The sequence below is a fragment of the Gymnoscopelus braueri genome (genome assembly GCF_963280865.1).
Source record: "Gymnoscopelus braueri genome assembly, chromosome: 3".
NCBI classification, from domain to species: Eukaryota; Metazoa; Chordata; class Actinopteri; order Myctophiformes; family Myctophidae; genus Gymnoscopelus; species Gymnoscopelus braueri.
Window position 1 is genome coordinate 3,636,693 of NC_137612.1, and position 25,643 is coordinate 3,662,335.

At 40.6% G+C, this 25,643-nt stretch overlaps 3 protein-coding genes across 3 annotated transcripts in view; 1 reads left to right on the forward strand and 2 right to left on the reverse strand.

Moving 5' to 3' along the window:
* Positions 1-200: 200 nt before the first annotated feature.
* kbtbd12 (kelch repeat and BTB (POZ) domain containing 12) lies at positions 201-4,762 on the reverse strand. Its single transcript, XM_080423999.1, has 6 exons — positions 4,659-4,762; positions 2,751-3,969; positions 2,085-2,355; positions 1,487-1,637; positions 1,096-1,293; positions 201-555 (listed from the first exon to the last, which is right to left on the reverse strand). The coding sequence occupies exons 2-6, from the start codon at positions 3,833-3,835 to the stop codon at positions 386-388; spliced, it is 1,875 nt and encodes a 624-aa protein (XP_080280125.1). The 5' UTR covers positions 3,836-3,969; positions 4,659-4,762; the 3' UTR covers positions 201-385.
* A 1,028-nt stretch (positions 4,763-5,790) lies between these two features.
* On the forward strand, positions 5,791-16,115 carry slc26a6l1 (solute carrier family 26 member 6, like 1; the record flags this gene model as incomplete). The annotated part of the gene is made up of 18 exons (XM_080425049.1): positions 5,791-5,930; positions 6,522-6,661; positions 7,229-7,339; positions 7,907-8,088; positions 9,695-9,859; positions 10,215-10,367; positions 10,967-11,049; positions 11,265-11,412; positions 11,988-12,101; positions 13,209-13,286; positions 13,456-13,551; positions 13,881-13,987; positions 14,151-14,220; positions 14,310-14,402; positions 14,640-14,750; positions 15,001-15,414; positions 15,747-15,801; positions 15,910-16,115. 18 exons carry the CDS (start codon positions 5,791-5,793, stop codon positions 16,113-16,115), a joined length of 2,466 nt encoding a protein of 821 aa, XP_080281175.1.
* A 2,206-nt stretch (positions 16,116-18,321) lies between these two features.
* Positions 18,322-25,643, reverse strand: part of p4htmb (prolyl 4-hydroxylase, transmembrane b) — a gene marked incomplete at its 5' end in the record, with an annotated part of 10,834 nt that continues 3,512 nt past the window's right edge. The window contains 7 exons of the mRNA XM_080425050.1: positions 18,322-18,735; positions 20,789-20,912; positions 21,306-21,396; positions 22,800-22,985; positions 23,782-23,944; positions 25,055-25,151; positions 25,267-25,457. Coding sequence (XP_080281176.1) covers positions 18,512-18,735; positions 20,789-20,912; positions 21,306-21,396; positions 22,800-22,985; positions 23,782-23,944; positions 25,055-25,151; positions 25,267-25,457 — 1,076 coding nt within the window. The 3' untranslated portion in view covers positions 18,322-18,511. The remainder of the gene's footprint in view (positions 18,736-20,788; positions 20,913-21,305; positions 21,397-22,799; positions 22,986-23,781; positions 23,945-25,054; positions 25,152-25,266; positions 25,458-25,643) is intronic.

Here is a 25,643-nt window from a genome sequence, read left to right on the forward strand (position 1 = left end):
ATCAAACGTTTCTATAGGCATTACATAAGAAGATAAAAACCAACACATATTTACAAAGTCCTACAGTATCTTACTGTAATTATCCTTATCTTATTTTTAAAAAGTGCTTAAATGCAGATATATATTGTGCAGCAGCCTCAGTCACTTTTGTGCTTGAAAAATAATTGCCTTTTAGTGGGTGACAAACTACACCACACGAGTAGCTCAACTTCATTATTATGGCCAATTATGGCTCTTGTTGTGCGACTGTGTCACTCACCGAAAAATAACAAAATGAATGACACATGTGTCACTGAATCAAATTGGTTGTACATACATAATTATGATCCCAATTCATACGACAAAGTATGAATTGGGCTTTGCTAGTGCTTATTTGACAAAGGTGTCACTGTCTCACTAAGTCCGCAGGTGGGGCCATGAGGCCCCGGGGGTTGAGACTGGCCACCAGGCAGACATCATAGTTATCATGCATCAGAGCCTGCCGGGCCACCACGCTCCATCGGTTCTCCCACGGGTCCAGTTCCAAAAGGTCCTTTGTGATGTCATCATGACGGTCTGAAGGGTTAATCCAGGAATAGAAAAGGTACGTAAAGTCAAAGTTACAAGTACATGTAAACAGTAGTGTGAAATAATTATAGGTACATGCAGTGGTGGAAAGTAACTAACTACATTTACTTAAGTACTGTACTTAAGTACAATTTTGAGGTATTTGTACTTTACTTGAGTATTTCCAATTTCCAATACTTTTAACTTCTACTCCACTACATCTCAGAGGCAAATATTGTACTCTTACAACGCGTCGCTTGGCGACACATTGTGAGCTTGTATATCTGCTATTTTCAAATGATCTTTTATACAGTGCATTTTTAAAACTTGTGGAATGGGACATTCTGAATAACGAGTACTTTTACTTTTGGTACTTTAAGTATATTTTGATGCCAATACTTTTATACATTTACTCAAGTAAATTTTGAATACCGGACTTTTACTTGTAATAGAGTATTGACAGTATTGATGCTTTTACTTAAGTAACAAATGTGAGTACTTCTTCCACCACTGCATGTAAAGATATATACTTATGCATTACTACATTACCTGCCCCTTTGTAGTAACCACACACATAAAGCTTGCCACCCACCACGCCTGCATTTGAGGCATTGGTGCGCAGTGACAGCTGTGGAGACGGGAGAGAGGGACCCTCCCTCCAATAATCTCCATCAGGGTTGTAGATCTCCACCACATCCAGGCATCGACGTGATTGCCCACGGTCTGAACCCTCACAGCCAATGCCTCCTGTGAGTGGAAATCAAGCTGATTAACATCAAAGACCTCCAACTCAGTAACTAATAATAATTATTATCATTCAGGCACACAACAGAAACATGAAGATAATTCACAATATCTATGTGTGTATTTCATATAAAATATAATGGAAGTTTATCAAATTAAATAATTCCACTGATGTTACTGATTAAACTAAACTTACCTGTTACATAGATTTCACCATTGAGTGCTACAGCACCGCAGCGGTATTTTGAGAACTTCATGGGACCTAGCTCCGTCCATTTGTTTTTGTCTGGGTCGTACTCCAGAAGGCGGTTACTAAGGCGATCAGGCTCATCGTCGATGAGGGAGGTCTGGGGGGGATGGGCGGAGTGGACAAGGAGCATTCACCCATTGACACAATGATGGCTAAATACAGAACATTTGAAAAAGGTAGTGCACGCACATCCGTGGCCCAGGTGCAAAAAGCTCCGCTATGTATTTATTGCGTTTGTCAACGTTCTGTTCTGGCCTTCATCAGGACATAATGTCCTCATCAGGACATATGTCCTGATGAGGACATTATGTCCTGATGAAGGCCTGAACAGGCCGAAACGTTGACAAACGCAATAAATACAAATCGGAGCTTTTCGAGCATTACTGTGTGCAGACTCTATTCCTTTTTTAAATACAGAATATTGCCTCCGTGTGAGACAGATATCTTGTTGTTGTATGATCTACATTACACACAATTACTGACATAACGGGGTGGGTTCGATAAGCGATCATTTGAGTCGATTACGAATCATACTGTACCGTACCTGTGGAGTTCGACCGCCGATGACGTAGAGGCGGTCTTTCAGCCTGACCACGCTGTGGTAGGCCAAAGGCATTGGCAGTGGGGCTGCGCTGCGCCAGGGCCCTCCCTGCAGAGACCAGCGCTCCACGCTGTTAGTGATGAGGCACTCGTTCTTCAGCTTCATCAGCCCGCCCAGCAAATACAGAGTGTCGCCCAGGGATCCCAGGGCGTAGGAGTCACGGTATTCTGCTGAGCTCAGGTGCTCCCAGCAGCCTTGGGCCTCCACTTTGTACCTGGTGCCAGATGATAACCATGAGATTAAGCAAAACATATTTGCAGGTAAAAACAAATGTCAAGTTCATATCAAATGCACATCATTTGCACATTAGTGTAATCAGTTAAAGGAGTAGTTCACCCAAAACATTACTTATTTTCTATCAATTACACTCCCCATGAAGCCTTTTTTTGACGCATTCCTAAAGCCAATAATTTGGTTACAGTCAGAAAGATGCTAATGTATCCGGTAGGAGACTCAAAGAGACTCCTTTGAAATACACCCAGTCATCAAATTATTGGCTTAGGAATGCGTCAAAAACAAAAAAAAGGCTTCATGGGGAGTGTAATTGATAGAAAATAAGTAATTTTTTGGGTGAACTATTCCTTTAAATAATGCATATATTCTTCTTACCTGAAAATGTCCACCTTTATGTCCTTCTGTCTGGCTATCCTGCGTGCACTTGCTTCTCCCGCCACTATAATGACATTTCCTTCAGTTACAACTCCCGCGCCCACATAGCCCAGAGAGTCTCCGTAGCGAGGTGAAGTGATATAGTAGGTTCGCCCTGTGGACGGGGCGTAGCAAAAGCTGCTGTCGACATAGTTGCCATATCGTGACCGAATCCCCCCGCCGTCGTTACCAAGGCAAAGCAGCAGATCTGTGGTCTCCATGCCATACCGCAGCTTCAGTTTGCGCGGCGCGGCTGAAGGATGCATTGCCGTGACTTGCAGCGCTTCGTTCAGCATCTCAAGGCAATCGGCGTCGGCCAGCAGGTCCGTGTTCCTCTTCGCGGTCTCCCTCAAGTAGTCGGGGTTTACGAGAGGCAGGCGGACCTTCCTGAGGAGCTCTGGGAGATGTTGGCGGCGCCCCTCTCCAATGCCCTCTCCGTACCCCAGAGCGTTGCTTTTGACCCAGCGCAGAACCACATCCAGGATGGTCTCTTCTCTCGAGACATTGAGGTCATCAGAGCTTATCAGCTTTCCCAGCTGGTGGGCCTCCAGCTCCAGAACCTCGTCACACTGGCAGACCCGGACGAAGTGCTGCCGCAGGAAACGCTTGGCTTTGTCGGCCAACTCCTCCGCGCCCAACTCGCGCGCGTAATAATAGACCCCCAGGCAGTTGGAGACGTCCATGTTCTCTATCATGTGCAACTTGCAGCGACGGAAGACCTCGTCCATTTGCAGGAGGAAGGCCGCGATGGAGATCCCCTGCACGTTGTCGTTGGTGAGCGGGAGATCCGAGGTGTACATGTAGTTCAAGAGCAGGGCCAGGCTGTCTGCCGGGGTGTCACGTAGGAATATGTCCCTGTTGTTGCTCTCGCGCAGGCCGCAGGTGAACATCACGCGGAAATAGGGACTGAAGGCGGACAGTACAACGCGGTGGCAGGGGAAACTGATGTCCTCTGCAACCAGCACCACATCTGTCAGGTTCTCAGTCTCCCTCATCTTTCTTAGCTGGTCCAGCAGCACTAGCCCATGTTTGGCTCTAGGATCCATACTAATCGATTCCCTTGTCAGCAGCAATAATATAGAAATGTCAACAGGATAACTGGATGGTTATCTTAAAAAGATGATATTCACAGTCACACAGTCAACTACTGAAAGGGGTCGTTTCTTTCCGAATGGGTTTTCTATAATAAAGAAACAGAAACACAAGGTTGCATTTAATCTGTTACCATAAATACTGCACATTTCTCATCAAACAGCAATGGCTATTGTGTTACTGAGAACTCAAATCAATAAGACAAACTTAGATGCAGTGCTGTAACTCTTCACTAACTCTTCTTTGCATTCCCACAGAAAATAATTGCTGTGTCATTCAGTGTTAATTTTGTCGACTCAGACCAAGACTAAAAGACTAAGGTTTTGATATTTAGTCGACCAAGACTAGACTAAGTCTAAACAATTTCAGAAGACTAAAATAGGACTAAAACTAAACGGTGGGTTATTCAAAAGACTAAGACTAAGACTAAACAGAATTTGCTGTCAAAATGAACACTGGTGTCATTCCAGAATGATACTGCAAATGGCCAATAACATGCTTCAAACATTGTGCAATACTAATGTCCATCATCCTAATCCTTATAAAAGCCACCATAACCATAATAGCAGGTTTGCACAAGTTGTCCACATGACTAATGGACTATAAAGGATGCATATCTCTGTAAACTACAGTAATTATTTGTATTCAAGAGGGAAATACAACAACACAAGACAGGGAAATATGACCATTGTCAAAGAGGGGTGCACAGTTAAGGTTGGTATCAGTCCTAATCATGCATTATTAGTTGGGCCCATGCAGTAAGCACACTAATCTTACCAAACTCATCAACTCCCAGTGGTGTTAAGTAATCCTGCTGATATCTTTAAGTTATAAAGACGAGTATACTCTCGTGCTCTTTCGCCACACGGCACATGTTGTTGATGTTGGTCAAAGTACTGGTAAGGGGGGTTGAGAAGGGGCCAGGGGAACATTGCCAGAGACAAAGCTATTTGCCCTCCCCTCTGCCCAGCCCCTCTGAGCAAGGTACCCAAAAATAGACCACACACACACACCAATGACGTGGGGTCAGAGAAACTGGTGTGATCATGGCTTTTTTCAAAGAATAACAGTGACAAACACATTGTGCTTTCTAGTCTCTTAGAAGTTCACTTTGAGACAAGAACTGTCTCAAGACTGTCAAATTCTCTATCCTGGCATTAATGGTTTCAGGTTTGACTACCTCACATGTCACGCGCATGCAGCTCTGGAATGACTGAAATGAAACATTGCACCAAGGGTGGATTCAGATTTCAGCACTCTCTTAAAGGCCCAGTCAGCAATATGAACACTCATCAAACAAATAAAAGAAAAATCTAACTGATACATTTGCTTCAGATATGAGACTATTAGCCTACTACTATGTTTGATAAATTAATAAGAAATTATGTTTTTTTGTTTTTCTTTTGTACATTCTTTTGTTCTAAGAATATTTTTTAGATGATCTATTTTAAACATGCTAGATTAATTGACCTGGGCCTATAAATGAGTACACAGTAGACGAGGATTAGTTTTTTTGGAAATAGATGCCAACCCCTGAAGTTTGAACTTCATGACTCATTGGAACATTTTTTTGCTAGCATAAGGGCTACTGCAGGGACACATTTCCTCTGTGGACCAGAGGGTTAATGTTTTTCCACTTAAAGACTATCATTAACACAAAGGCATGCTTATTAATGCGAGGTTTCACCATTGCAAAAAGGCCAACTAATCATTATTTCTACATCCCTTATACAGTTAAACATTAGGCGATACAATGTATAGTGCATGTGACAGTGGTAGCACATTGGCTGTTGGGTCTTTGGTGAAAGTTGTAGGCCTACGAATGTTTCATCAAACTTAGATGGAATAAAAGTATCTCTCATCTCCTTTTAGAGAGAGCAGAAATTACACCTTGTAAAGATTCAATGCCATGGGATCTGCACGCAGGCCTGGAAAATACAGAGTGGAACGGGATGTTCTGGATGAGCAGAGGCTGGAAGAAGTAGCACAGAGAATCAGCTACTCTGACGCTCACCCTTCTCTGACTGAACGTCTCAAAGATTCCCTCAGGTAAGGCAAAGCATCTTGATCGGGGTTATATATGACGCATGGGATTGAATCGTTTGAGATCAATTGGATTTTCTATGCAATTGACAATCTCTAGAACTAGGCTGATGTATTGCCTGCAGGTGTCTAGAGGAAGGAAGAGAGATACTGTTTGTTTTGTGAACTTGGTGAAATTGAAATTGAGGTTCACTTTTTGTTTTATTGCCCTAAATATGATGTTATTAAGAGAGGCATTTGTTAATAACATGTCTTCTACTTGTGGTGATTTCCTTGTGTTAGATGATTATGAAAAACTTGTGATATGTTTCGTTAAAGGAGCTTTTGTTGTGGCACATTTTATTTGTCAAGCTTGGGAGAGAAGACAGAACACTCTGTATAATTTTGAGCTGTAATTTAATGTATAATGTGAACATACTGTAAACATGCTGTAAGCGTAAAATGGTGTCTTAAAATAAAAGAATCGATCAAAATCAAATCAATCTAGTCTATTATTAAGTATAAAAATACTACAGTCTGATTCAATCGTCAATGATCAGGGAACAATAATCGTTTAAAAAAAAAATGTTTTTGTGCCCTTCATGTATTCTCTACCAGATGTACAATACCCAAACTGAAGCACGCTGTGGTGGGTAGCTTCCCTGTGCTATACTGGCTGCCCAGGTACTCTATCTTGGACTATGGCATGCCTGACCTCATCGCTGGCATCAGTGTGGGCATTATGCATCTGCCACAAGGTACCGTATGACAGAAGTCTACATTGATTCGTAAAGTATCAGTACTGTCCAAACTAAGCCCTATTAACCCATTAAGACCTGGAACGCATCTGTGTCACTTTAGATTTCTTTGGCTATTCAAAAATAGCAGATATACAAGCTCATAGCGCGGCACCGAGTGCCGCGCTATGAGCTTGTAGATCTGCTATTTTTGAAAAATCGTGAAAAAGTTTTTTATCATTTTTTTTCAAAAAACTGTTAGGATTTAGATTTTTTTAAAGAATCGCCTCAGGTCTTAAAGGCTTACTAAACTGATCAAAAATAGCTGATCTACAAGCTCACAACACGTCACATTGCAATGCCTTGTGTTCTTGTAGATTTGCTATTTTTAATGTTGATGACATGCGCAAATTAGGGACACCATGGTTTCATTCACTCAGGCTACTGTAGGCCTACTGTCTTAAGTTTACCTGCTACAAAATATTTTGTCAACAGTCAACATACTTCATTCTCTGTGGAAGAATTTTGTTTTTCTGCCCCCTGATTGGAGGCTATACTAAAATACATCTTCTTTCTTGCTATTCACAGGCATGGCGTATGCGCTGTTGGCCTCCTTACCGCCCGTGTTTGGGCTTTACACGTCCTTCTATCCAGCATTAATCTACTTCTTTTTTGGGACGTCCCGTCATAATTCCATAGGTAAGGCCGCAGTGGTGGAAAAAGTACTCAAATTCTTTACTTAAGTAAAAGTACCAATACTGCAATATAAAAATACTCTGTTACAAGTAAAAGTCTAGAATTCAAAATTTACTTTACCAAAAGTAAAAGTACTAAATATTTGAAAATAGCCGATCTACAAGCTCACAACGCGTCGCGATGCGACGCGTTGTGAGCTTGTAGATCTGCTATTTTCAAATAGCCTAGGTATAAAATAGGGTTAAAGTGGTTAATGTATGTTTCATTATATCATAGTTTATATCTGAATAGTAACTAGTAACTAAAGTTTTCAAATAATTGTAGTGGAGTAAAAAGTACAATATTTGCCTCTGAGATGTAGTGGAGTAGAAGTAAAAGTACTGAAAATTGGAAATACTCAAGTAAAGTACAAATACCTCAAAATTGTACTTAAGTACAGTACTTAAGTAAATGTACTTAGTTACTTTCCGCCACTGGGTAAGGTCATAGAAAAAGAAACGTTGCACCCAAAGTGTGTCCAAATAACTTCCCGATTTACATGCACGTGTGTTCGTCAATCTATATGTTCAGGTACATTTGCTGTGCTCAGCATCATGGTGGGCAGCGTGACGGAGAGACTAGCTCCAGACGTGGCTTTCCTCAGGGCGAACGGGACCAACCTGACGGCGGATGCAGAGGTGGACATAGATGCCAGGGATTCGTACCGGGTGCAGGTGGCTGCTGCCACCACGCTCCTCGGAGGGCTCATCCAGGTCTGCAAAAAAAGGCTGTCACCCAAGATGGCCACGCTAGAAAGGAAGTCCTGCATTAAGTTTAGACATGGATTTAATGTAGTTAAAGGGGTAGTTCACCCCCAAAATAACTTTTTTTCTATTGATTACTGACCATCTGGAGCCTTGAATTCATAGATATTTTTTTGTTTTTGTCACATTCCTAAGCCAATAATTTGATTATAATAAATGTGTCCCCATTGATTCCGGTAGGAGACACAAATGCATTTGTGTCTCCTACCGGAATCAATGGGGCTAAATTTATTATAATCAAATAATAAAGGAAGGAATGCGACAAAAATAAATAAATATCCATGAATTCAAGGCTCCATGGGGTGAGTAATCAATAGAAAAAAAGTTATTTGGGGGGTGAACTACCCCTTTAAGTAGCCTATATGAATGACTTTAACAAATTAAGTTTTGTTTATTAGTTTTTTTTTTTTTTTGCATACACACAAGTAATACAGTAATTACTGAAGCAAATAAACAGAGTATCTCCAAAGGATCAAAATAATTAAGTTACAGGATAGACAAATCTCAAGTATGAAAAAATATAAATTGAATAGGATATAAACAGCAAAACAAGACAACAAAACCAACATACATAAAGGAAAACAACAACAGACAACAAAACAAATACAAATACACAACTTAAAATCTCCAATAACACGTATATATAAAAGAAAAAGTCCATGGTCTATAAACGTAAACACAGGTATGTTCATTGAAAGCAATGTACATGTCAGTGAGGTGTCAAGCAGGTATACACCAAGGGTTTATCACACAACAGATTGGCTACTGCCATATATACAGGTTACAGACTCAATCAGGTTCCGTTGGGGGTTCAAGTGCAAGATTATCAACGTGCGATAGAAAAGGTTGCCATGCCTTATAGAATTTTGAGATAGAGCCACGCAATGTGTACTTAATTTTTTTCTAATTTTAAGAAGTAAAGTATATCACAAATCCAGCAGGAATGGGAGGGTGGGTATGTTTGACTTAAACAAATTAAGTTAGTTGAGGTGAGGCACTGTATACGGTAAAGTTTAGGCATGAGGTTTATTCATCAAGTTTTACTGCAATCCATAACATTTTAGAGAATAAAACATTATTTTAATCAATCTGTATGGTAGCCTCAGTTAATAAAATATAAAGCAATGGCAGTGGTCTCCTCCCTACTCTTCTATTGAGACATTTAGATTCTCCGGTCGGACCACTGCTGGTTGACAATAGGTATTGCATAAAATTCAAAGGCGAACCTCACCTTCCCAACAGAGTTCAACTGTAGAAATTGCAGAGCTCGCACAGGGGACCTGGGTTTGACTCCCTGCTAGTATACTGTAGTTACACATTGCAGCTTTAATTGATACATTTTAAGGTTTTGACACTGTTATTATAGTTAAGTTTAGCCATGGTGTGGAGTGGTCACGATCTCAGTCAGGACTCGACAGGAGGGTACTGCAGCGGGACTTCCATTCCCTCTAGGGTGGCCATCTTTTGACGTCCCTGTAAATACGACAGACGTTGCTCTGACCTCATGGTTATCTCATCCAAAGTGATGATGTGTCTATGGATCTCTGTGTATTAGGTGGTACTGGGTCTGGTAAAGTTTGGATTTGTGGGAACCTATTTGTCTGAGCCACTGGTACGTGCCTACACCACAGCTGCTGCTGCCCACGCCGTGGTGGCACAGCTCAAGTACGTCTTTGGAGTGTCACCCACACGGTTCACTGGCCCTCTGTCACTGGTGTATGTGAGTATCATCTATTGTAGTGTTTGGCACGAGTTCCATGGTCTGTACTATTCTACCTACAATGGTTTAAGTTGTTCTTTCTAGTTTGGGTGTGTAACTGTGCATAATTCTAAACAGGATCAAATTAAGTGCAGTTTAGCATGTGTGTGTGTGTGTGTGTGTGTGTGTGTGTGTGTGTGTGTCCGTGTGTGCGTGTGCGCGAGCGTTTGTGCGTGTGTGTGAGTGTGAGCGTGCGTGCGTGCGCTTGTGCGTGCATGCATATGCGTGAATGTAAGTCCTCGGCCTGTTTGTGTGTGTTTGCATGTACATATGTAATGACATGTTGCATGTCTCAACTGCATTTATTTGCTTTTAGACCTTAGTGGATGTTTGCTCCTTGCTGCCCAAGACACATCTTCCCACGCTGGTGGTCAGTGCTGTGTCCATGGTTGTTCTCATTGCAGCGAAGGAGCTCAACTCTTTTCTCAGCCCAAAGCTACCAGTGCCCATCCCAGTGGAACTCATTACAGTCAGTTCTGTCTGTCTGTCTGTCTGTCTGTCTCTGTCTGTCTCTGTCTGTCTCTGTCTGTCTGTCTGTCTGTCTGTCTGTCTGTCTGTCTGTCTGTCTGTCTGTCTGTCTGTCTGTCTGTCTGTCTGTCTGTCTGTCTGTCTGTGTCTGTCTGTCTCTGTCTGTCTGTCTGTCTGTCTGTCTGTCTTCAAATCAGTACTCATCAAAGTCTCAGATTATCATGTCTATTCTGTGATGGTGGAAAACAGACATGTGGAATCAAAAGAGCTGACTCAGTGTTCTGGCCCAGTGTCAGTAGCTTGATTCAGCAAGAAGATTAGAAACAAAATAACTACCACAAGTGGCAAATGATTGATCACATTTTACCGCATACTTAATGATTAGTGTAGTAAAATGCTGATTCTGTTCTTTCTAGTTTGGGTGTGTAACTGTGCATAATTCTAAACAGGATAAAATTAAGTGCAGTTTAGCATGATTGTGTGTGTGTGTGTGTGTGTGTGTGTGTGTGTGTGTGTGTGCGTGTGCGTGTGCGTGTGCGTGTGCGTGTGCGTGTGTGTGTGTGTGTGCGTACATACATTAATGGCTCTTTCCGTGATTAGATTGTAACAGCCACATTGATATCGTCCTACACTCATTTGAACGGCAACTACACTATCTCAGTAGTAGGACAGATTCCTAGTGGGTAAGCACTATAACTATTTATATTTAGTTACATTATTGCTTTGTTCACGTTAATTCTATGCCATTTACTTATTTGCCTGCATAAAACTTTTACCAGTCTTTTCCACCCTGTTAAGGTTACACTTGCCTACAATATTTCTGTTGTTGTGCATATAACAACCATCATTTATTAGGTGTTTCTTAGTGCTGAATACATTCCCTCTACCTGTCTACCAGTCTACGTCCACCTAGTATACCAGACGTGAGCCTGTTTGGAGAAGTTATCAGCGATGCTTTTGCCTTGGCCATCGTGGGATATGCAATATCCATCTCACTAGGAAAAACATTTGCACTAAAACATGGCTACAAGGTGGATAGTAACCAGGTAAACCAGAACACTTATCACATAGCTCAGTGGTTCTCAACATGTGGGTCGGGACCCCCAGGGGGGTCCCCATATTATTTTGGGGGGGGGGTCCCCAGATGACCGTGAAGTGACAATTTAAGGACTTTTAAGACCTTTTTAATGCCAAAAAAAAAACAAGAAAGAAAGAAAAAGACCATTACTGCATCAAAAGTAATCAACAAACTATAGTATAAAAACTGGTCAAACATTGGCCAAATTGTCACATAATATAAGAAATAGCCGATCTACAATGCCTCGCAAGGCGAGACATTGTGAGCTTGTAGATCGGCTATTTTCACAATATTTTCCTGCGGAACAGAGTCAAACAAAATGTGACTTCTACATTCCAAGTGCTTGTCAGGCTGTGGGGTCCCCAGTTCAAATATAATTATTTTGGGGGGTCACGGCTTGAAAAGGTTGAGAACCACTGACATATCTCATGGCTACAGTAGCCTACTGCTAACAAGAAATCACCTCCACAAAGAAATTCCTGTTTTTTTGTTGTTGTTGAATGGATTGAATGCATTCCTTCTCTGTGATGATGCGGTTTGCAGGAGCTGGTAGCGCTGGGTCTCAGTAATGCAGCAGGAGGATTCTTCCAGTGCTACTCTGTCTGCGCCTCCATGTCCCGCAGTCTCATCCAGGAGACCACAGGAGGGAAAACACAGGTGACGGGACGGCACATTGGCCCCAATACAAATACCTGCCTACATATACTACACTGCAAAATGTTCATTTAACCCATTGAGAGTCTCCTAAATCTCAACAGTATTCTGAAAAAACGTATGTTTCTATATCAGTGGTGCTCAATCTTTTTCATGTCAAGGACCCCCCAAAATGATATGTATTTGGCCGCGGACCCCCATCAAAATATTTTGTTCCAGGGACCCCCCCCCCCCAGAAGCAAAGATTTGAGTTGAAAATGTTCGCTTTAAAAAAATATATATATTCAAAGATTTGCACACATTTTCACAAATTTTCAAAAATAGCAGATCTACAAGCTCGTAGCGCGGCACTCGGTGCCACGCTACGAGCTTGTAGATCTGCTATTTTTGAATAGCCCAAAGTGTAAAATAATGCTTTTTAGCTCAAATCTAAAAATGACACAGTTCCAGGTCTTAATGGGTTAAAGCAGCACTAATGTACTTTTGGGGTGTCAGTGGCCACTTCGGACACAAACAACATGGCAGCCGACGTCTTTGACTTCATTACCCAAGAGTCTCTGCAAGCATGTCCGGCGTGCGCTGTGATTGGCCAGTTTTTGCTTTGACTGGCAGGTCTGCCTCGGTAAATGCCAGGATGAAACTCATTGTCTCCCCTAACAGAATCAGAAGCAGAATACATAGTAATACACAGTAATAATAATAACTTAATAATAATAATACTTAGTATTACATAGTAATACAGTAAAGCCCGTAGCAGGGACCCCCCTGACATTTATGGAAGGATGATTATTATTGCTTAAACATGTAACTTTATAATTTCGTGGGACTTAATATGCAATTTGGTTGTTAAAAAGTGACATAGTGCTGCTTTAATGCAGCCGCGCTCTTAAAGTGAATCCATATTAATTCACTTTTATTTCTAGGACTAAGCATGAGTATTGATTATTGAAATGCCTATACTTTGAAAGTCTACTTCACAGCAGGCATGTCTTTTTTTTTTTTTTTTTTAAATGGCAGACATTGCATTACTTAGCGTGTGTTTTCAACAAAATGTTTATGTCAGTTCAATACCTTTGTGTTTTAGGTAACGTTAGCATCTTTTTGTTGCAGATGGCTGGAATGGCCTCAGCTATAATAGTGTTGGTAACCATCCTGAAGCTTGGCCCGCTGTTCCAGGAGCTGCCCAAGGTATTGCTACCACACTGTACAGTATGAATAGGTTGTACAAGTTGTACACTTTAAAATTGCTTTGACAATGACTATGTGTTGTTATGTGATGGCTTAAGCCTGGCTTAACATTAGTTTTGTATGGATATTTCATACATGATCGATAATCACAATAGTGTGCTTCTTTCAGGCAGTGCTCGCGGCTATTGTCTTTGTAAATCTGAAGGGAATGTTCAAGCAGTATTCTGACATTGTTAGACTGTGGAGGAGCAGCAAGGTTGATTTGGTGAGAGAATAACAATGTTTATGAATGAATGACTGAATGTGTATTTAATATATATATATATATATATATATATATATATATATATATATATATATATATATATATATATATATATATATATATATATATATATATATATATATATATATTGTTACTAATATATGATTACTAATAATGTGTATATATATATATATATATATATATATATATATATATATATATATATATATATATATATATATATATATATATATATATATACACACACATTATTAGTAATCATGGCTGACTACTGCTTATACTCATGTCATACTCTCATTTATCCCTAGGTGGTGTGGTTGGTCACCTGGGTAGCAACGCTACTGTTTAATCTAGACATGGGCCTGGCAGCATCCATGGCCTTTGCTCTACTAACTGTCATCTTTAGGACTCAGTTGTAAGCTATCTATGCAGCTCTGCAAACGTACTACTGCTTACCTTACTGATGGATTTCAGCAATATTTTGCCCAACAATTCAAAGAACCAACAATTCAAAGAACCAAACCATTGTCTAGTCCAATGTTGATAAAGCTTTTAGTTATTCTTTTTTTTTCTTTTAGGCCAACATATTCTATTTTGGGACATGTTCCAGGTACAGAACTCTATGTGGATATGGAGACTCACAGAGAGGTAAAATATAAAAAAGCAAACTAAAGACAACAGTTTTAGATGAAAAAGAAATCCCTCTAATAGCCAGTGATGCTTCTCTTATTTGACAGGTGAGAGAGGTACCAGGCATTACTATATTCCGTTCTTCCGCCACAGTGTACTTCGCCAATGCTGATCTCTACCTTGAGGCCCTAAAAGAAAAGGTTTATCATTTTTGTTTGATAATAATGATTATGCAATAATAATACATTTCATAATTAATACTGTCCCTTATTTCTTTTGAACTAATGTTCAACTATAGTGAAAATAATAGCTATTTGTTACAGTACATATACGTGGTTAGCCATTCTCCTCAATAATAGTGCCCATTATTCTAGGGTGTGTGAATTATTATATATCATAATTATAATCATAATTTGATTTTAATTTTGATTTCTTAGAGTGGGCTTGACATCAGCAAAATGATTATCTATAAGAGGAGGCAGGAGGCAAAGCAAAGACGCAGGGAGAGAAGAGCAGAAAGAAGAGCAAGGAGGCAAGCTAAGAGAGAGGTAATGTTGTGTTCATGTAATGTATGTATGATGTGCCTGTATCAATACAAATGTAAGCTGTGACTGTGGCCCTTATACACAGCAAAATCTCTGAGCGTTAATTTAGCTCTGAAGGACCCTAAGGAGTATAAAAGGATCAGCAAGGTTCCACACAGGACATTGTATCATTTGTATTCTCAGAGTTTAACTTAAAAAAACAACAACAAATACAACAAATCTAACAACGCCTTCTCTATCCAACGACATACAGAGACGAGCGCAGAGGGCAGCCGGGGAGCCTGTGTTCTCTGTACAAGACGAGGCTGACCGCTGGAGAGATACTGATGTTACACAGGAAGAAGACCACCATGACTGGAATAGTGGCAGGGAGAACGGAACGGTCTTTGTCATGCCGGACACACCTCGGACACCGGAGGACTGTAGATGGGAGTACCTGAAAGGAGGAGGAGCTCCAGACGACACTGGCAGCCTAGGGTCGATGTCTGAGCTGCAGGACGGGGACACCACCACTATAGGCTCCAGCAGTGATGACACTCTGAGTCGAGACCTGGAGCGGATCTCTCTGGGGTCCCTGGGGAAGTGGACCTGGGACATTCACTCCATCGTTCTCGACCTCACCACGGCCAACTTCATTGACACTGTAGCTATCAAGACGGTGAAAAATGTAAGTCACTCATCATGGAGGAGTTATCATTTACATTAACATAAGCAGGAAAGGATATCGTGCTAATGAGGCTCATTGGGAACAGATGGAGGGGAATGTTAATATAAGACTTTGCCCCATGGTTATAATTAGGGAGCAGTCTCTTGCCAACAGATTTCAAAGAACAACACAACACATCTGGTTGTTATAGAGATAATTATGATGATCACAACTTTCTCTATAAGAACATATCGTTCATGTTTTGCATTAATCCTTTTAAAGTTCATATATACATATATATATATATATATATATATATATATATATATTGATATTATCATCTCTGTTAACAGATATTCCAGGACTTCAGTGAGATTGATGTTAATGTCTACATGGCTGGATGTCAGGGTAAGTGAACGCCCTCCCTATAATAGCTTTGGGGCTATAAAGAAGCATTTAATGAATAGCTCTGATCTTGGTGGCATCTGCGCCGGTAACTTAATATGCTCCATTCAGCCTCCGTGGTAGAGCAGCTAGAGTGCGGAGACTTCTTCACAGAGTCCATCACAAAGGGACGTCTCTTTGCCACGGTCCACGATGCCGTGCTGCACTGTTCGGAGCATCACGACGTGGCGTCGTCATTTCCCGGATATGAGGATTCAGTGGTGCGTCTGCACTTGACATCCACATTCAACTATACACATGGAAAATTAAACATCTAGTTTGCAATGAATACATGAAAAATATATCAAATTTGTAAAAAAAACAAAAAAACTAATCTCATTGCAGGCCATGCAGTATGAGACAAAACTGTAAGGGTTTTGCCATCATAAAGGATTCTTCTTCAAGATGACTGGAGACTCTATAGTGGATGGAAAAGCTTGTCACGTGACGTGACACGCACTGCATGGAGTGATTGGACTCATAAGCAGTGGTGTAAAGTAACTAAGTACATTTACTCAAGTACTGTACTTAAGTACACTTTTGAGGAATTTTTACTTTACTGGAGTATTTCTAATTTTCAGTACTTTTACTTCTACTCCACTACATCTCTGAGGAAAATATTCTACTTTTACTCCACTACAATTATTTGAAAACTTTAGTTACTAGTTACTTTGCAGATGTAAATTATTACATTATAAAACATACAGTAACCACTATAGCTCTATTTTATACCTAGGCTATTTGAAAATAGCCGATCTACAAGCTCACAACACGTCGCGATGCGACGCGTTGTGAGCTTGTAGATCTGCTATTTTCAAACATTTTAGTACTTTTAATTTTGGTACTTTAAGTACATTTTGATACCAATACTTTTGTACTTTTACTCAAGTACATTTTGAATTTGGGACTTTTACTTGTAACGGAGTACTTCTACATTGCAGTATTGATACTTTTACTTAAGTAAAACATTTGAGTACTTTTTCCACCACTGCTCATAAGTATTGATGATAATTTAGATATTTGTATGATGTTTCTCTGCATAGATTGTGAGTAGGCTAATATTGTTTGTGGCCCCGTCCCTTTCATTTGACACATTATTATAGCCCATTTATACTTCATCATACAACGGTGTCGTATACTGAAATAAGCAGATCTACAAGCTCACAGTGCGTTGAGGATGCATTGTGTTGTGAGCTTGTACGATGTATGTAAGATATGCAACACCGTGGTACAACGGACCATACGTGAGTTAATATACTGTACAGTATGATTAATATGTGGTGCTAAAGTTATTAAAAAGATGGCAATTTTTTTTTGCATAGTAGCATAACATCATATTTTTTATTGTCATTATATTCTTAATGTGGGAAAGTGATTCAGTGCATTTGGAAATATAAAAAAAAACAAGAACAAACAAAGCTGGAGATACTGACAATACCTGAAGGAGAACGTAACACTTAAAAAAAAGATACCTGGATTCAATACATAAAGTAAACATGCATCACCCTGGAAGTGTGGGTGCTTTTTTTCTCTCTTAATTCCACGATACAGACAGGGTAGAACATCGGAATGTTTAAAGTATGCCATTTCATTTTCAAGTGCAATTTTGGTTCATGGCGACAAGACAAAACCTACAGCAGGGGGTCTTCAACGTTTTTCAGCCCAAGGACCCCTTAGCTGAGAGAGAGATGAAGCAGGGACCCCCCACGACATATTGTATAACATTGTGTTGCAGATTAAACTTTTTCATAGATCTCATAGATAGCTTCATAGATTATCAGTGTTGTGTAAATTCATGTTTCTTGTTTATTTCAAACACAACCACTTAAACCCTCAATACAGTAAACCTGACCTTTGGCTCTGTACTTGGTCTGCTCTTTTTTTCCCTCTCTACACCAAACCTCTTTGCCGGAAAATAGCCGATCTACAAGCTCACAAAGCCTTGCCGCGCGAGGCGTCGTGAGCGTGTAAATCTGCTACTTTCGGGCTAATGTTCCCCCCAGAATAGGGATGCTATAGGGTTCAAGTGGTTGATGTAAAAACCTGTAGTAACTCTGAGGACCCCCTATAGGGGTCCCGGACCCCCTATGTTGAAGACCCCTGACCTACAAGTATGTGCAACTATACATGCAAAGTCTCTCTCATCTTAACTCACTCCATGAGTTAAGTTTATGAGTTGCATTACAATCCTCAAATTGAGTGTGACTGACGACTGATTTGATAAAAAATAGCGTGTGGGCTAACAACAAGCAATCCTTAAATATAAACATCTCACTTCATAGTTGCATAAACCCACTGTGACCAGACTGTCCCTGAATATAATATCTCTCTCTATACCGGCCACAGGGGACGTGATGAAAGGAACAAAGCAAAGGTTAGGTAGTAGATTTTGTTCTTTTTCTTTTTGGTTTCTAAGCCAGTGATTCTCAACCCTTTTCATCTCAAGGACCCCCTTTTTCTTTTCTTATTTTTTATTATCTGGGACCCCAATCTACACTGTAAAATCCTCAGTGTTATTTTAACTCTGAAAGTGTGCAAATGTAACCGAATGGACCCTTCCGGGTCCATTCGGTTACATTTGCACACTCTCAAGAGTTACAGACGGTCCGTAAGTGTGCATTTCTTGGACCCCCGGTGGTCCCTGGACCCACTTGTTGAGAATCAGTGTTCTGAGCTACAAGTCTTGATGAATGTCAGAATTGTGCAGTTCAAGTCTTGTCTTCAGCCCTTCGTCTCCATCATCTTCCTCCTGCTGCTGCTGAGACACCAGCTGCTGGTAACGAGCCTGTCGCTGGTAATCCGGATCAATGTTGATCCATTTATTGGCGACCCACTTGGTGCCACGGGTGACCACACAACCTCCATGCAGAGAGTATTCATCCTGCTCCCCTACCCATCCTGTGAGAAAAACATGATATTAATAATCATAGTAAATAATATATTACAAAAATCATAATGAATAATTCAAGTGATTGACTTTCTGCGTAGCAAACACATATTGAGTTATGAGTTCAAGCTGATGTTTTATTGAAATGGTCTGAAATTACTAGTTCCCTTGAGCCCTCTGACCTGATAGTACAGACCCCCAAATTGAAAGAGTTGAGGGTCAGCCAACTTACAAGTGAGCCCAGACACTCTTATGAGAGATGAGAGAAAATCCTTGTGAACCAACTCAGTGAAGGACGAACGAGGCAGAAGAAAGCATAAGTGTGCATGAGGGGCACGTGTTTAATTCAAAGATCCAAAATCCTACTAAACTAAATCGCCAGCATCTCTCTAACGGCAAACACCTTCACTAACCCCCCCCCGACCAGAGAGTGGGGCTTCCAGCAAGACATCAAGATCCAAGCAGCCCAACATAGAGCCAGTACATCTCACGTACAGTACAGTACAGTACATTGATCTGAGGAGACAATTGGGGTCAGAAGAACAGAAGTGGAGAAATTGGCTACAGAGAGAGCAGTGGTAAGGCGTAAAGAAACATAATGTAGCTAATTAAGAGCTTATCAATCCGGGCAGAATCCCTTACAAAGAAAGAAGCTGAAAGACTGGCCCTGCTCCACTGTCTCACACTTAACCCCATGCTACACAAATGTCACCTGCAGTGAGTCTGCTAGACAGGTTTGAGGGAAGCCAAGTACAGATTGTGTAATAACATTGGGTTACTTGGACATGTAAGGGGAGAGGTGTGGCTGACTGTCAGATATGATTAATTATTCAAGTATAACCTACAAGTGTTTTGTTATTCACATGTAATCTCATTCAAGATGATCATGAGTATCCAAGTTACAGAGGGCTGTTGTATTGTATTGCATTTAAAGTAAGAAAGAGATGATTTTGTCTGTGTATCAAAATAAAAGCTATTTACGCTCAAGACCGGATCAGAAACCCGAATTTGGTATTGCTCCCAGGCTACAGTGAACCACACAGTTCACCTCACGCTGCTACTTGCATATATCGAAACACAAAGGCCATGCTCCGTAAGCAACTTTATCAACATTAGAACACAATACAAAGCTCATGTAGCACATTAGCACAGCATTGGTGATTTGTAGGCATTATTCAACATATATTATATAAATAACTGTGGTCCTATCAATGATAAGGATGAATGAAAGCAATTCTCCCTACAGTAAGATATACAGTAAGATATAGGCTATTATATAATATACATAGGGGATTCAAGCCAGCACGATGACTTTCTGCAAGTCTGCAACTCATAAACATCAAGTCACATTAACATCTTGTTAATGTGACTTGATGAGGGACTGTAACTATGCTTAAGTTGTCTATAAAATTACACTGACAGCATTGGGCATGTGATCAGCGTCATTAACCCATTAAGACCTGGAACTGTGTCATTTTTAGATTTGAGCTAAAAAGCATTATTTTACAATTTGGGCTATTCAAAAATAGCAGATATACAAGCTCATAGCGCGGCACCGAGTGCCGCGCTACGAGCTTGTAGATCTGCTATTTTTGAAAAATCGTGAAAATGTGTGCAAATCTATATACGGTATATATTTTTAAAGCGAACATTTTTAACTCAAATCTTTTCTTCTGGGGGTCTTTGGAACAAAATATTTTGATGGGGGTCCGCGGCCAAATACATATCATTTTGGGGGTCCTTGACATGAAAAAGATTGAGCACCACTGATATAGAAACATACGTTTTTCAGAAAACTGTTGAGATTTAGGAGACATGTAGAATCGGCTTCAGGTCTCAATGGGTTAAAGCAAACGAGCAGGGTCTAGGTCAAGACCATGAATAACTGGAGTAGTTGTTCTCCTACTTTGCTTACCAAAAAAAATGAAAAATCTGAATCCTGACCTAAAATAAAATGCTGCATCCGATACGAAAACGATCCAGTTTCAAATGTTTAACGCTGTCTTTTTCATTTTTGTTTTGAGGTATTACTGAACGTTGTGTACTGTGCTGTGATCTGTGTACCTCTCCCATCAGACAGGTAGTTGTACCAGAACACGGCTGTCCCTTTGGTCGGCTCCACCCTCAGGTTACCCTTGTCACAATTCTTTCGGGTGTCCAAAAGATCCACGTCATTCTGTATGAGAGACTAAACACATCATCAAACTTTAGCCACATGATTAACCCATTAATACCTGGAACGCATCTGTGTCACTTTAGATGTCTTTGGCTATTCAAAAATAGCAGATATACAAGCTCATAGCGCGGCACCGAGTGCCGCGCTATGAACTTGTAGATCTGCTATTTTTGAAAAATCGTGAAAAAAAAAAAATTTAGATTTTTTTCCAAAAACTGTTAGGATTTAGATTTTTTTTAAAGAATCGCCTCAGGTCTTAAAGGGTTAACCTAAAGACATGCACATGAACTGATGATAACCACGTGATATAACACAGATATGATATAAGACAGTTATTTACGCAATATTACACAGGCCAGAGGCCACACAGGCCACATAAACAGAGACCCACACACAACTACGCACCACTTCATCATAGGTCATGTTGTCCGCCACAGGGAACGCAGTCTCCCCGCCACCCTCAACAGAGTTCAGGTAGAAGAGCACCGTGATGTACCTAGATGTGCAATACCGTACACATTTAAATTGACACCCGTGCGTTGTGCCTGCACATATCATCTAGGCCTGTCACAATTATTACAGAATAGCCCAATCGCAATTATTTGCGATAATTGCAATTATTTTGTATACTCGTCATAATCATCATCATAAATCAGACCTGCAAGCTGTGAGCTTGTAGCTATTTCTTTTTTTTAAGGCGGTGAAACCGCCCCTATATGTGAGGTTTGGACAGGGGGTCCCATTGCACCCCCCCAACCCTGCGCTGTGATTGGCCACCATTGTACCCCCCTAACCCTGCACCGTGATTGGCCAATCACAGTCTATTCAGGACTGTGATTGGCTAGTGAAACATGACACATGTGCATAGCCCTATAAATAGGACTATGCACTTAAAAAAAACACATTTTTTTTTTTTTTTTAAGTTAGGGGTGTACAATGGTTGGTCCACAATATTACTTTTCTTCCATCACTGTGATGACCACTGTGACCACACCGCCCACTTCACACTGGGTGTGATTTTTTGTATAAAAAATGATTTTTAAAAGTGTAAATTGATTAAATATGGCCTATTTTGGCCATAGTAGATTATTTATGTAGCGGTCGGTGACAGTCATTTCTTTCTATATTTAAGATATTTGTCATGTATGTCCGGTATACTGTTAATCTCAATAATTTGTATGACAATTTATCGTCAAGTAAAATGGCATGATCGTGACAGCTCTACACATATCTTGGCACACACACACATACTTAAACGAGCCACATCTCGTCTGTGCAACGGTGACAACACAGTTCAACACAGAAACACACACAGCAACATGATGCCCCAAATTAATCACAGTAGTACTTCAACGCATGTCAATAAGCCAAACACACAAACAATTAGGCTTGTCACAATTATTGCATAATCATCTAATCGCTTCCATGTTGAAAAATGGAAGCGATAATAATTTTATACTTTCAAAAAATAATAATAGCAGAAATAGCAGATCTACAAACTTACAACATGTCCCTTCGTGACACGTTGTAAGCTTGTAGAGCAGCTATTTCCGCTACTTTTACATGTTTTTGAAAGTATAACATTATTATATATGTCAGAAATGTCTTTGTATATTTAAGTTATTTGTCATATCTGACGTGCGCAATCTTTTACTATGAAGACTACAAGGCAAACAGAAATAAAGTGTATTCATGTGTTCCAGTGTTCAATGCCAAAAACCCAATTAAATTGTTAATCGCAATTATTTGTATGACAATTACAGTAATAGTCAACTTAAATTTGGTAACCATGACAGCCCTACAAACAATGGGTCAATCGTGTTGGACAAAATGAACACAAATCTGTACATTCACAGATTGATATGTGACTGGCTCAACCCGGTCAGCTTAAGATCTCACCTGCAGGACGTCTCAAAAGGAGTGGAGGTGTTGGCGGCGAGGCGGGTGTGTGTGCAGCCGGTTTCAGGATAGAAAGGGCCGCTGTCGTGGTGGGCATGGTAGTGGCCCCCCTCCTCGTAGCGGACCACCTGCAGGGGCTCACTGAGATCCACCAACATAGAGGGGAGCCGAGTAAGATGAGTCACCCTTTGTGAAGCAGATACAAAAACAATAGCGAGTTAGCTCTAATTAATTTGCATTACATAACCTTCAGTTTACAATCTGTCTGTCTGTCTGTCTGTCTGTCTGTCTGTCTGTCTGTCTGTCTGTGTCCCTTTTATGCCCATATACACAGCATATGTCTGTCTGTCTGTCTGTCTGTCTGTCTGTCTGTCTGTCTGTCTGTCTGTCTGTCTGTCTGTCTGTCTGTCTGTCTGTCTGTCTGTCTGTCTGTCTGCCCATACATGGATGGTTCTCGAGATACGTGAATTACATACAGACACAAACACACACACACACACACACACACACACACACACACACACACACACACACGCACACACACACGCACACGCACACGCACACGCACACGCACACGCACACGCACACGCAAACACACACACACACACACACACACACAGACGGACAGAGATTTTGTGCATTTATAGTAGGATCAGTGGTTCTCAACCTTTTCAGGCAGCGACCCCCCCATTAATAATCATATTTTTACTGGGGACCCCCCACCCTGACAAGCACTTGGAATTGTAGGAGTTGAGGCATAACATTTAGTTTGATAAATATTGTGAAAATAGCTGATCTACAAGCTCACAACCAAAGGTCTTAAAAGTCATTAAATTTACACTTCACTGTAATCTGGGGACCCCCCCAAATCATGTGGGGACCCCCCTGGGGGTCCCGAACCACAGGTTGAGAACCACTGGGATAGACAACATAATAGCAAGAGGACTAGGACTACTACTACTACAGTAAACTGAAAGCCCACCTCTCTTTGATATCTTGCAGGACCTGGTGTGACCCTTGACCCTGGTACAGCCAGGTGTGTCTGCTGTTCCTCACCATCTGACTGCTCTTCACGCCGCGCTGAAGCAGAAAGCGCTGGAACGCATCACTGCTCAGACGCCTGAACTCCTCCAGACTCAGCAAGTCTGCCCCAAACAACATAATAATAATACTAGCCATGGTTCACATGACGCTTGTATACAAGCGTCATGGTGCCGAGTCCCCCTGGTCTAAAGTTGTGTTCGATTTTTTCACATTGCCATCTCTCACATAAACATAAACGTTCAGATTTGAAATATAAAGTGCTTACCACCGAGCCACTGATGTTACAAGGCGACGCGGACCGCGATGAGTACTCGTATCTCCCGTATTGTTCAATAAAAAGCATTTTAATCCCATCGCCGGCCATTTTCTCCAAATTGTCTCCGATACTTTCAACCATGCGACACTAATGGTTGGGAGGTGTATTGCACTCTGATACATTACAAAACAAAAAACAAAACAAACAAAAAATGGCCGGCGATGGGATTAAAATGCTTTTTATTGAACAATACGGGAGATACGGGTACTCATCGCGGTCCGCGTCGCCTTGTAACATCCGTGGCTCGGTGGTAAGCACTTTATATTTGAAATCTGAACGTTTATGTTTATGTGAGAGATGGCAATGTGAAAAAATCGAACACAACTTTAGACCAGGGGGACTCGGCACCATGACTGTCATGGTATGACAGTCATGTTTCAAGGCTATAATAATACATAACATTTATATAGCGCTTTTTGAATTGATTTCTTCTTCTTTTTTGTTTTTGACTAATTGTATTAATTTTTTGGTTACCTTTGTCTTCGTTTGATTACGTTTATTTGAATTATCATATTGTGATTATTGTGGTAGTATGTCATAGTTATCAGGGTTTGGGGCTGTCTCTCGTGGAAGAGCCATTGAGGAGGGTGGATATAAAGATCTATTGGTTTTGTTTTTAATTTAAGTTTTAGCAATTAATGCTTTGGGAGCTGTTTACCTTTTTTGTCCCCTATAAAAATTTCAAATTAAAAGCTATAAAAAAAAAGAAATATATATATATATATATATATATATATATATATATATATATATATATATATATATATATATATATATTTGTACAAATCCTCGGTTTTGTACTGTATACTTTATTTCATGTGTAAACTATTCCCTTTGGAATTTGTGAATCTTTACAGAAACAGAAAACGAATAGACCGTTAAGTTGATTTCTCACCATTTCCATCGTCGTCGGCTTTGAGCCCTGCATAGATTTCTCGCAGATTCTCTGGCGTGAGCCAGATGCCGTCTCTTACCCGAGAATGAGTGAGTATCTGTGAAAGGCCCAGCAGCGAAAGAAGAGATGAGTTAAGTACCTTCACCAGATGTTATTTGCTTACTCTACACACAATTAAAGATGCGTTCACAATTCACAAACTGACATGTTACCTCATGGAGCTGCAACTGGCCATCATGGTTGATATCCAGAAGGTTGAAGACCTCCTCTGGACTGAGGTTTAGAGCTTCTGCCAGGTCCTCCTGACCCTCTTGCATCATGAGCTGGCTTTCCGTCAGACCCTTTAGCTGAGCCAGCTGCATAACCACTCCACACTCCTCCTCTGACAAGAATCCAGGAATCTCTGAGCAGTGGTGGAAAGTAACTTAGTACATTTACTCAAGTACTCTACTTCAGTCACTTTTGAGGATGTTTTACTTTACTTGAGTATTTCCAATTTTCAATACATTTACTCCACTACCTCTCGGAGGCAAATATATGTACTTTTACTCCACTACAATTATTTGAAAACTTTAGTTACTAGTTACTT

Coding starts and splice junctions, on each gene's coding strand:
- kbtbd12 (XM_080423999.1), bottom strand. CDS start 3,835: ATGGATCCTAGAGCCAAACATGGGCTAGTGCTGCTGGACCAGCTAAGA. Junction 1,638..2,084: donor TCGGCGGTCGAACTCCACAG/GTACGGTACAGT, acceptor CATCCCCCCCAG/ACCTCCCTCATCGACGATGA. Junction 556..1,095: donor TGGTTACTACAAAGGGGCAG/GTAATGTAGTAA, acceptor TTAACCCTTCAG/ACCGTCATGATGACATCACA.